Source organism: Zootoca vivipara, chromosome 10 (assembly GCF_965207765.1).
Source record: "Zootoca vivipara chromosome 10, rZooViv2.hap1.1, whole genome shotgun sequence".
NCBI classification, from domain to species: Eukaryota; Metazoa; Chordata; class Lepidosauria; order Squamata; family Lacertidae; genus Zootoca; species Zootoca vivipara.
The window spans coordinates 32507563-32520002 of NC_142593.1; the positions used below are offsets into that span (position 1 = coordinate 32507563).

At 42.3% G+C, this 12440-nt stretch overlaps 2 protein-coding genes across 4 annotated transcripts in view; one reads left to right on the forward strand and one right to left on the reverse strand.

Moving 5' to 3' along the window:
• On the reverse strand, positions 1-3485 carry SERF1B (small EDRK-rich factor 1B). The gene is made up of 3 exons (XM_035100162.3): positions 3406-3485; positions 1000-1108; positions 1-567 (listed from the first exon to the last, which is right to left on the reverse strand). Exons 1-3 carry the CDS (start codon positions 3410-3412, stop codon positions 495-497), a joined length of 189 nt encoding a protein of 62 aa, XP_034956053.1. The 5' UTR covers positions 3413-3485; the 3' UTR covers positions 1-494.
• Positions 3486-5779: 2294 nt separating this feature from the next.
• The window catches only part of BDP1 (BDP1 general transcription factor IIIB subunit), a 47903-nt gene continuing 41242 nt past the window's right edge, over positions 5780-12440 (forward strand). For all 3 annotated transcript variants that reach the window (XM_035099861.3, XM_088653278.1, XM_035099862.3), the window contains exons 1-6: positions 5780-6169; positions 7488-8037; positions 9782-9891; positions 10348-10407; positions 11265-11402; positions 11865-11998. In XM_035099861.3, the coding sequence (XP_034955752.2) occupies positions 5919-6169; positions 7488-8037; positions 9782-9891; positions 10348-10407; positions 11265-11402; positions 11865-11998 (1243 nt within the window). In that variant the 5' untranslated portion in view covers positions 5780-5918. The remainder of the gene's footprint in view (positions 6170-7487; positions 8038-9781; positions 9892-10347; positions 10408-11264; positions 11403-11864; positions 11999-12440) is intronic.

Consider the following 12440-nt stretch of genomic DNA (forward strand, 5'->3'; position numbering starts at 1 on the left):
TTCATGCAACCTTTTATTGTAAAAATAATTTATGGTTAACTTTACAGCTGAGCTTTACAAAGTGGAAAGCAAGAACAGAGACCTGGGCTTTTAAAAGTGGTATTGTTTTTGAATGCTGTTGGGCTGCCAGACAGGATTCTCAGTCTATTTGCATATTTAATAACTGGTACAGTCACAGAAGTCATTTACCAAGCCAACACTTAACAATGAAAACTGCAGTCAATCCACTGCTATCATTACTAGTAGACATGCAAAGGGAACTTTGAATCCAATTTTACTGGAACTATTTCTAGTATTTCAGTTAAAGCCAAGTCAGTTGCAAATGCACTCTACTAATCAGACATTCTAAAATAAATGCATACTGGACAAATGAGCTTGTAGAAGATAAACATTAACCATTTAATGGCTGGCCACTTTTACAAATATGTCTTTGCTTAGGCCCTATTATTCTGAGATGCACTGCAGCATTATTAGGTCCTTCATGCAACCACAGATTATTTTGTTCCTGTCTGAAGAGTTTTCTTCTCATTAGCTGCTTTCTGCTTTTGCTGCATAATTTCGGAGTCTCTGGAAAAGAAAAGATGATGTTTAGTGGAAACAATGAATATTTTTCAGGGCAACAAGAGTTTTGGTTTCTCACCTTCCTCAAAAATCCCCCAACCCTCTAGAATGGATTTTGGAGCACACAAGGGGGAAGAATAAGAAGTCCTGTTGAACAATGTTAGTTCTCAATTTTTAAAAGTTCGGTGTTATAGTTCTAAATTCTAAACTCCGCCCCCCCACTTCAATTACAGTAAGGCTGTATCCATTCCAAATAGCCAAATGCAAGCCTAAACACATTAAGTTAGCTTCCCAAACATTAAATATAATTTTTCAGTCTAAGACAGGGCCACAGTACAGAAATTATATTTTATATTTAAGCATTCTGAGGCAGAATTTTACACTACTTATATATGCACCAGGGTATGTGGGTTGTCAGATATTGCTATGCAAACATACCTCTGTTTCCTTTGAGAAGCCGACAGAGTATCCTCTTTTCTTTTTCCTTTATTTAGTTCTTGGTTTTTCTTCATGTTCTTTTGGCGGGCGAGTTCACGCTGGTTCCCACCTAAAGTTGGAACAGTTTTAAGAGTTAGGCTTTATGCTAGTTACCAGTACCTATTTTTGACGAATAGAGCCAAAGATTGTCCATCTCTTAGTTGCACAATAGTAAATCCTGCTGCCGATAATCCAAATTTTCCCCTTTACACTATGTTAAAAGTACCACACTTTGACTGCTCTTTGGTAAATGAGGCTTGTAGGCAAACCCTGTTGGATCAGCTGCACTACTGAGTTCCCAACTACGCAGTCCACAGTACAGCCGATATTCCCAACGAAGTGTGGCTTTGATAAGTGCCAGTCACCAAGGAAATACTTAGCTTGCCCAGGTAGTTTGAAATCCAATCAAGTGGGCAAGTATTCAAGCTGGCTTGCAAAGGAATGTGCTAAATCCAATAACATGGTGACACCTTAGCCTACAAGCTGGATAGTTCCCAACCAAAGTGGGCTACTGCATATACATGTTGACAAGAACTTGAACAGCACTGGTATCGATGCCCTTTAGGTAGTCTTTTGATGCCATGGATCCCCAATATGAAATATGTGTGCGTGTATATAATTTTGCTGCAAGTTGCTTGGAGACCTTTGGGTGACAAGCAGCTAATAAGTTGAACAAATAAATAAAAAACAACCTCTATGCCACAACAACTAATTCTGTAGTAGAAAAAGTTTGAGCACTGCAGTACAGTTTACATACACTTCAGCCAAATTTCACACCAAATCATTACTTTTTATACCTCACATCTTATCAAAATGAAATCTTCTATAGTTCTCAAAACTCGATACCATTAATGGGCTGCTACTCACATTTATTATAAAGTTCAAAATCTACTTTCTGTATGCTCAGCCATGTGAAGCACAATGAGTTTGACAACTATGCTTGCTAGTTGCTCAGGAGACTGGCTGTGGCTCTCTGTCAAGTGTGCACCAAGTGGCAAGCTGGCTTCTTATGCCCATTAATACTCAATTTTGTTGAATTCCATCCACATATTTCCTTGATGCAGAGAATCATGCAAGCTCTAAAACTAAATCAATTCAGCAAACAATTGCACAGGCACAATCAGCCTCATGACTGCCTTTATTTGTTGCAAGGATACAGATTGGACAATAACTATGTATGCCACCCTGAGCTCTTTGAAAGTAATGCAATCATATGGTAAACATCAACATACAGTTGTTTCATTCAGCAAAGTTTATGCACACTATTCTAAAAGGCAAAATAAATACAGAATATCAGCCAGGTGTTTAAGGTCCAACTCCTAGTCAGAAAATATGAACCAGATAACTCTACAGCTCTGCTGGCACTATATACTGCTTGAATTATTGTTTCTGGTGTCAGTGAAGCTGTAACCATATAGACATTTTATCCCGGCAGCTTCTCTCTGTGCTGAATTAGGAACTAGGAACCACCTTCGGGGGAATGAACTTAAGGGACCTCGTTTCCAAGTAAGCCTGCACACAATGAAGCTCTCAGCAAAACTTAGTTCCCGCTGAGGAAACAAATCGGAACGCTCCTATATAGAAATTAAACACACTGAGCAGCATCTTTTGTTTCAGTTTGAAGTCACTGGAAACTGAAGTCGGCGCCGCAGCTGTTTCCAAAAAGTTATGCTGCAGTTTGAAAATACAATACAGCCCGCATAGTGCAAACATTCAACTACTGAGGCATATTCAGCATTCACCCGCGGGACACCGAGCGTCACCGCTAGCTCTCTCCACTCGGGGAAGGCAGTTTGTGGCGCCAGATTCGTGAAAAGGGCCCTTTCACACGGCTCATTCCGAATAGGGGAGACAGTAACGCGAGCGCAGCAGGGACGTATCCTGCTTACAAAGAGCATGTTGTTTCCCCGGTCGAGGAAGGAAAACAAGAGTTGCGCTTTCTCAGGCCAGCCTTTCCTATGGCTTCCTCTTAAAAGAGAAGCGCTTCCCTCCAAGGAGAGTCCCCGTTCACCCCAACAGACAGACACAAGGGCGGCTGCTGCCCGTCCACGCTCGACCGGCCTCTCAGGCAGCGCAGCAGCCCTCGCCAGGTCTACTCGGGAACAAGCTCTACTGACGTCAACGGGGGCTTCTTCCCCAGACAAAGAGGGTCGCAAGCGAAACTACCAAGGTTTCTGAGGCGACTTTACAATTGCCTGTCTACAGGGACCACAACACGGGAGAGGCAACCCACGGCTGGCCTACGGTCCCCGCAAGGCCCGTTTCGGCCCCAGGCCGCCGCCGCCAATTATACAAGTCCCAACTGGCGAGGGAAGGCCATCAGCATGGCGGTGGCGGGCGAAGGGGCCGCCCACGCCGCATACTTACGGGCCATGGCAAAACAATAACCCCAGCGGCGACGACCGTTACGCGCACCAACAGCAACAACCCCGCTATCCGCTCCAACTGCCAGAACCTTCTGCGCGCCCCGCCCGCTGTTGTGCTCCTTATGTAAGGGGCCGCCTCTGTGACGTCAGGCCGCACGTCGCCGCCTTTCCCGTTCCCAGCCACGCTTCTTGAGCCGGTCCCGCGGTGGCGGTGCCCTTACTGCGCGCGCGCGCGCAAAACCCACCGATCGGGCCTCGTTGCCTCGTATCTGCTGCGCGAGTTGAAGCTGAGACGCTGCGCGCGCGTTACGCGGGAGAGTGGCTCAGTCAGTGGAGCTTGCTTCCGAGTTAACGCGTATGGTTGGGATGTCAATACCGCTACTTCCCGGCACGTGCGGGATATGATTGCTACACATAGCTGCCAAGTTCTCCCTTTTTTAAAGGGATTTTCCCTTATGCTGAATAGGCTTCCTCGCGAGAAAAGGGAAAACTTGGCAGCTATGTTGCTACACGATCTCCAGGTTTCAAATTGGATGCGAGGATCTTGCCCTAAAAGGCGGGATGGAAATAAAATGAACGGATATTCCTGTTTTCAGAAGCCCCACTGAGTTCGATGCACTTACCCGTGATTCATCTGAAATTATGGGGACTTTAAAGAAGTCTGGGAGGATAAGGCTGCTTTTTAAATTATAATCTATATCCAAAACTGGGGGATGTATTTTGAGATAAACCACTTGTTTGGTCACTTCCAGTGGTTGAATTCTACCATGTATATTTGCATATTTCTGTTGTATTGATGTAATATGTCAACAAAAAAGGCAAGGAACAACAACAACAAATGCATTACAATTTTATACTTTTATTGACACCCCTTCACATCCAGAACTCATCTGAACAGAACCAACTCCTATGGGTCCTCAAATCAACCAAATTCACAGGTCACACTAATGGATAGAATTGATGCAGTCACAAAGCTTAAGCAAAAAGTACTGTACATTCTGATACCATTTATTGCCCAGTATCATTTGTAGGTCAGATCAAAACCGATATGAATGAGCACTAAGCCGCAAAACGGTGTGCTAGTTGTTTGGAACCACATTGCCCAATGTGGCATGAATTTGATTGGTTTAGCTACTCAGAAGTTGGGTGTTCCTGACTGTTCTTCTGCAATATTGTTTATTGCTTAGAACAGGAATGAGGATGTGGTTTCTGTGGACTTCTTGTGGCTTACTGCATCATTCTCACCTGTTCCAATGTGACTTGTGAATTTGATTGGTTTGGTTCGTTTGGAAGCTGGCGCTCTGGGCCATTTTTCTGAAATACCATTTTTGCCGGTAAGTAAAATAAGGATGTGGTCTCTGTGGATGTTTTTTGGCATAGCGTGCTCTGGATACGACTAAACAACATCATAAATCCCATCATGGTTTGGTTAGCTTGATTTGAAAAAGTATAGGTTGAACTCATTAAGACACCATCATAAAAATGGGTGGAGAGCTGCAGTCCAAGATACGGTTGCGTCTTTTTGGAACCAACAGTATAATAATGCCATGTTCCATAGTTATATAAAGCACTGCATTTGCACTACTTTTCTGCTGATGCATTCCTTTTCATATCTATAGCTCAGTATATTGACTCATTCGGGTAGTGATAAAGCGGGATATCAAATCCAAACTCCTCCTCCTCCTCCTCCTCTTCTACTACTGAGAAGGTCTGCCTGGTTCCCTGCAGCTCCACTTTTCGCAGTGTGGGAACAGCCAGGAGGCCCTGGGCGCTGGACCTCAGTGTCTGAGCTAAACTATGGGGCTGGAGACGCTCCTTCAGATATAATGGGCCAAGGCCGTTTAGGGCTTTAAAGGTCAGCACCCACACTTTTGAAATGTGCTCGGAAACGTACAACGTGAAATTACCTTTTCAAAGAATATCCGCTCTAGGAAAACACTAACATTTAAAATCCAACTGAGGTCAACAAGTTACAGGTAGGTAGCCGTGTTGGTCTGAGTCGAAGCAAAATAAAAAAATTCCTTCAGTAGCACCTTAAAGACCAACTAAGTTTATATTTTGGTATGAGCTTTCGTGTGCATGCACACTTCTTCAACAAAACACCGGTCTCCGGATGCCTTCCTCGGGATGTGGACTTCACGAGGCAAGAGCCGCCAAGCCGGGAATCACTACGAATGCACTGGGCTAATAAACTAGCCGCCTTCCTTCTCCTCGTGCAAGTCAAGTTCAAGGCAAATTCGACAAGAACACGCGACGATCTCCTGCGTTTCAGGCGGGTGTCCGTGTCCTCGCTGCCCAGGTGATGTTCCTGTTTTGTCGCAGAGTGATGACGCCACGCCGCGCGCCGTCCCTGGAGCAGCTGACAGGCCCCCCCCACCCGCAAGAGTCGGAGAGGAAGGGCGGGGAGCTGGGCTTGGGCCGAGCGAGGCCGGTGACATGCGGCGGCCTCGGCGGCCGGAGGAAAAAGGAGACGGTGGGCTTTAGCGAGAGTTGGCGGTTCCCTTTCACGGCGCCATGTTCCGCCGCGCCAGGTTTAATGTGAAGCCCAACGTGAGACCGGCGGCGGCGGCGGCGGCAAGGGGCAGCAACCCCAGGGGCAGCCGCAGCCCCTCAGGCGTCGCCGCGGCCCCGGACCCCGGTCCACAGCCCAGCTCGGCATCTGCCCCCTGCTCTTCGGAGGATGCGGCTGCCTCGGCTCTCCCGTCGGGCGCTGCCGGAAACCTGCAGCAGGACGGCGGCGGCGGCGGCAGCAGCAGCCCCGAGGGGTAAGCTTCGCCTTTGGCTGTAGGCTGCGCGCTTCCTTTCTCCACAAAATAAAAGGAGCCCGTTTCATGAGATGAGCAGGAGCTCAAAAAGCTCTTTTTTGAGAGACCTGCGCCTGTAAAGGAACCCCTCGCAAAGGCCGGTGCTTCACGTCGCCTGGAGTGGGACACAATGCGGCGCTTTTATCTGGAGTCACTACACACGTGTAGCTGGGGATCGCCAGAATGCTGAACCAGCTCGGCGTCTTTTTGTTTTTATTTCAGAAGATTTATATACCTCTTTGATTGTCACAAACCCTCAAAGCGCGCAAGTGCACAATCGTCTATTATTTCATTCCCCCTCCCTTTTAACCAGCATGACTTTGAATCTGCTTTAGAGTGGTGTGTGTGTCTGTGATTCCGGGGCTTAAGGGAGTAGTCGAAATTATAGCTGACATTACTAGACAGTGATTGTGGTGCTACCAAATTTGTGTACTGTACTGCAGGTGTGGGGAGAATTTGCAATATACTGTACATTCTTTGGTTGACTGTGATGAAGAGGGATAACTCTAGATTTGAATTAATTGCTCTCTCCTGGTTCCAGAAACAAAGGTAGACAAGTCATGACCTTCAAGTTGTTGCTGAATGGCCCCATGATCTCTCATCTTATGCCATAGTGGCTGGGCTGGTGGGACTTGTAGTTTAATAGCGTCTACAAGACCACAAGTTTAGCTACATCTTCCCTAATAATAATATGCAATGTATATTATACCATAGTACAATGATAATATAGAAATATATTAGTTATATATGCGGCTGTCATTCCCAGCTTTTAGGTGTTCAAACTTTTGGTCATTAATTTGGATTGTTCTGTGCTGTGCCTATTTTATGGTGTTTATCACCTTTTAGTGATATGGGGTAAGAGTTATTTTTTATAGTTATTGTGGGATGAGCACCCTTATAAATTTTGTTCTGTTGCATTTTTCTATATATTTGGTTTTTAAAAATTATTGTTAACCTTTTTTGTATTATTATGTATTAGTAAGTCAGTTAGAAATATCTTCTTATGGAAAGTGATGACTGAATGTATCAGTTAATATAAATACTAGAATGCTAACAGTGAGCTGTATGTGGGACTCTAGCCATCTATATTCTAAGTAGATATAATGTAATATATTTTTTGCTTTAATTTTTATGTCTAATCAGAATAAGCATTTTCAAAAATAAACTCGTAATATGATGTGATTGGCTTTGTGGGAATATAGCGCATTTATTCATTTTTAAAACAGCCTTGATTACAATTTTTAGAAATATGACAGCTTTCTCTCTTTTAATCTTCCAGAAATGAAAAGACCAACGCTAGTGGTGATGGAGATTGTAGTAGACATGCAGAGACACTTCTGCAGAGAAGAAAACGAATATCTACTATGCCTAATCTTGCTAAACCACGAGTTGCACCACTATCCACACAACGAGTTGCCACTTCAGCATCAAAATGTTCTCAAAAGCAAGTACCTCAATCTCCTGTTATTTGTAACCCTCCACTTCAGAAGGACTTGCCGGCTTCTGAGAAGACCAATGTGGAGAATTCCCCGAAGTCTCCCATACTTCCTGAAAAGAAAACTCCTGTTCCCCAAGTACCACAGTTCTCTCCATTCAAAAAGTCCATGCCAAATGCATGTGTAACAGGTCAAAGAAGCGATGAAGCCCTGCAGAAGAACACATCCTCACCCCTCAAAGAGAGACCAACACAGGAAAGTCTGATTCAAGAAGAAATACCACACTCAAAATGTATTCCAGCCAAAGAGAAAAGAATATGTTCTGATCGTGAGAAAATAATCAAAGCTCAGAAGCTAAGGAAGATGCTAAAGGAAGAGTTGAAGAAAGAGAAGGTATAACAACACTTAAGAGTTTTGGTTATGAGGAAGAGGGGAAAGTAATAGAAAGAGCATATAGCCTGATTTCTGCAGAGAAGTCATACTAAATCAAATTTGGCATTTGATTGTCTCTACCCTGATTTTCTAGGGCTTTGGATAGGAGATTTATGTAGTCTTACCTGGAGATTAGCATTCAAAGCATGCATTTTGCCACTTCCACAAGAGATGTGGAAGCTCTTGATGTCATGATATGATGCTTCCCTATAAAAGGTAGTTTGCTAAAGGTTTCCAGTTTTTAAAGGTAAAAGCTGGTGTGACCCTCAGCAACATCAATTTATAATAGGGATAAGGAAATTATGGCCCTGCAAATGTTGTAGTACTGTACTAACTCCCATCACCCTTGATGCTCGGCCATGCTGATTGGAGTTGATGGACGGTATAGTTCAACAACACCTGGAAGCTCACTTATTAGCCTGCCGGATTTAGTAGCTTAATGGCCAGCAGACATTGAGCTTTGCTTGTATCTGTGGGATGTATTTTTGTAAGATTATCATGGTTGTATAGTATGCTCTGAATGTGAAATGATATAATGGAACTGGTTAGTGCCTCTCTTTAGAAGGTGGCATCACATGAAATAAGATTTTTAAATAAAGCGTGCTGCCTTTTAAAACGGAATGTAGGGGGACCTGTTAGGATAGTCTGCCCTTGGAGTCTGATGGATCCAATCAGTTTCCAGGTGACTTTGGAGGATTTTCTGGCTGATATATCTGGCACTGTTGTCGAAGCCCTAGCTGACCTCAGGAACATCTGAATGGGTTGCCATGATCACTCTTGAGTTCCTCCCCATCTTTGTGGAGCCTTTTTGGCTTACTGGTTCACAGCAGAGCTTAGGGCAAGGAAACAAGCTAAGTGAGATGGTTTCAACACAAGTGGAGGAAAACTCCAGTCAAATGCAGTCAAACACTGGTGAGGGCTCTTCATCAAGCCTACTTAATGACAGGGGGTGGGTGGGGGTTGGGGTTGGGACTCCCTGGTCCTGAATGGGGTAACTGTACCCCTGAATGAGCAGGTGCTCAGTCTGGGAGTCATTTTGGACTCACAGCTGTCCATGGAGGCGCAGGTCAATTCTGTGTCCAGGGCAGCTGTCTACCAGCTCCATCTGGTATGCAGGCTGAGACCCTACCTGCCCGTGGACTGTCTCGCCAGAGTGGGGCATGCTCTAGTTATGAAGGCAGCCCTGTTTAGGGAAGTTTTTTAACGACTGATGTTTTAATGTACATTATTTTTAATCTCCAGTTGGAAGCCGCCCAGAGTGACTGGGGAAACCCAGCCAGATGAGTGGGGTATAAGTAATAAATTATTATTATTATTATTATTATTTCTTATTATTATTTATTACTGAAACATATACACTGCCTTTCTGCATTCAGTGCCTAAGGCAGCTTAGACTATTATAAAAACAAATAGAAATAATCATATTAAAAGAAAACAATACATACAATTAAAACAGAGTAGTTGCAATTACTCCAGTAAAAAATAACATTAAAATGAGCAGTCAATTAAGGTTAATCAAAAGCTCCCACAAGGTCACTTAGAAAAAGAGCAAGTTGTCATGGATCTGTCTAAATAAGAAAAGTCTTTGCTTATATATTTGTTACGAAATATATGAACTTGATTTTAACATATAGACTCCCCATAAGAAAGCTGATTAAGTCTAAAACCCTATCAAACTCATATGAATGTTAATTTTTGTGTCTAGCAACAACAGAAATACAAATACCCAGTAATTGAAAAAAGCATGCCAGAAGATCGTTCAAAAATGGTTATGAGGGACTTCATATACTATCTGCCTGAAAACAATCCGATGAAGTAAGTATACATTTTCTTTTTTATTGTAAATGTAAATTGTTTTTATATATTTGTTATGTCTTCATTTTATCCTTCCTTTAAGATACCTAGGCCTCCTCCTTTTCACTTTCAGGGCTTGTTTAAAATTTGAGATTCCTTGTTAAGTTGCTTTAAATAATATCAGTGTTCTCTGTTGTCCATAGGAAAACATCAGGGCTCATAATAAAGGAATTTTAAGCAATTAGATTTCTAAATAATTCATAGTTGTCTTGTTCTGATAACCAATAAATCACATAGATACATTTTCCCCAATCCCACTGAAGTTTGTGTGAATTAACCAATTAAAAACCTAATATTTCACATTAAAGTGTGCTCTGAGTAGGATGGTAAATCACACAGGTAAACTGCAGGAGTTGCTGTCTTCAAATTTTATTTTAATAAATGGTTAATGAGAATTGTGTTTTTTATATTTAATAGATCTTCACTGGTGGAAGAAAAGAAATCCGAAAAGCCTTCTACAGTGACTCAAGCAAAAGAGTAATTTTTTTGTCCCTTCTTTCAAATAGAATTAGTGATCTGTGCAATAATTTAGCACAGAGGGATTTGTATGAAAAATATTTTAGTAGTATTGAATTATTGCTCTAAAGATTATAATCTAATCTGCTCAAAGGATTATAATCCCAGACATTTTTCTTTTACTTGAAGATATACTACTTTGGGCAGTGTATTGTAATAAATTACCTACATGGTAAAACTCTGCCAGGACCAGTTTAGACATAATCCTAGCTAAGACCAAGAACATCTTGTGTTCTTGGGTACATGGGTTCCCCAAGCCTCTTCCCTCTCACATGGAAACTCACTATACCTTATCTGCACTGCCTTTAACAGTTGTGGGCAAGAAAATCTCAGCAGAAGTCTTGTGTGCAAGTGGGTTACCAAAATTGGATACCACCTTTTTCCTCCACTGACATTAACCATGTTTAACCTTAAGTCCTAACCCAGCATTTGATTCTTGATTTCAAATGCTGGTTTAGGAGTCCCCAGGGTTAGTACAGAAATAATACCATGGTTGATGGCAGCAAGAGGAATATTAGTACATCAGAGGAGTGGGTTAGGATTGTGATTTATTTATTTATTGGACTTTCTCATCTGCTAGTGGATGCTGGCTCTCAACAGCCTATTTAAAATATATGCCTATTTAAAGTGTATGTGCAAGAACACATTACACTGATTACAGTCTTCTGGAAAAAGGTGTACAGTATAATGACAGTTGTTTTAGTGCCATGGTTAGAAGTAACTGATAAGTGCTTGGGCCATAGAAAAGAATTTTTATTTGAAAAGGAAATATGAAGAAAGTTCCCTGTTACTTAAACTGTTATCTCTTCCAATTTCAGGCCTGAAATCATTCTTGAAAGTGAAAATGAGGAAGATGATGATGAAGAAGAAGGGGGAGATGATGATGATGATGGCCCCCTTCTTGTACCTCGAGTAAAGGTTGCGGAAGATGGTTCTATTATTCTCGATGAAGAAAGGTTAGGTTTTGTCAATTTGTATCTGCTTTAGGAGAAGAACAAACATTTGCAGAATTTCTCAGTGTTGGCTCAATATATTTTGCTGCCTGGGGCAAAGCTGAAATAGTACTTCCACCTTGGCTAAGACCAGCACTTTAAGAAGGCTGCTGCACCACTTAGATACCAATTCTTGCCTTAATTCCTTCCTTTTCTGGGCCCTGGAACTCTTAAGGTCTCTTGTTTCTCAAATTGAGCTTAATTGTTGCTGGATTAGTGAACTATATTCATATTGGCAGGGAATGATAACTTAAGGCCATACTGGAGTTCACTGAAAAACTGTAAGCTGTTCATTAAAGTGTTTGCTAGTAAGAGCCGAAATTCTTGTAAATTTGAGGTGGGAATCAATTGGTCCTCACTATTTATTCACACAATTTTCTTGGAGCATTTCTTTTGTATTATAATATCTCTCGATTTCACATTTAGCTTAACCGTAGAAGTTTTAAGGACAAAAGGGCAATGTGTGGTGGAAGATAATGATCCCATCTTTGAGCGCGGATCCACAACAACCTACTCAAGTTTCAGGAGAAGCTATTATACCAAGCCATGGTCAGAAAAAGGTAGGTGCAGCTCAGTGATGTTCTTTGCATTTGGTTTTGAAGACCTACACTCTTTTAAGTATCTTGGCTTGTATGGCTTGAGGTGGACAAAGCTAGTGCGAATGGCAAGAGCTGCATGCATCCTTATCTTATTTCTATCCTGGACTTCAGTCTAGACTGCAAAATCATGGCGTTACTGTCATGGAATCCTACTCAATATTGATCCAGTGTAGATTCCATTGTCTAGTTGGCAGAGTAACAACTTAAAAACGTTGCAGGATTTAAAAAAAGAAGAAAAAAAAAGACCAGAGGCAATTGTATTTCATCCGGCAGAGCTACTGCTACTGAAGGCAAATGAGCATAATAGTCACAAATCCAATACATTCAGGATTGGCACTGTCCATAAGAAATCCAGTTGTAGCAGACTTAACTTAAACTTACAATAACTTATGACAAGTCTAAA

Excerpts from the sequence above, each read along its gene's own strand:
- SERF1B (XM_035100162.3), bottom strand. Across the intron at positions 568-999 it reads GCTTCTCAAAGGAAACAGAG|AGACTCCGAAATTATGCAGC; the intron begins GTATGTTTGCAT and ends TTTCTTTTCCAG.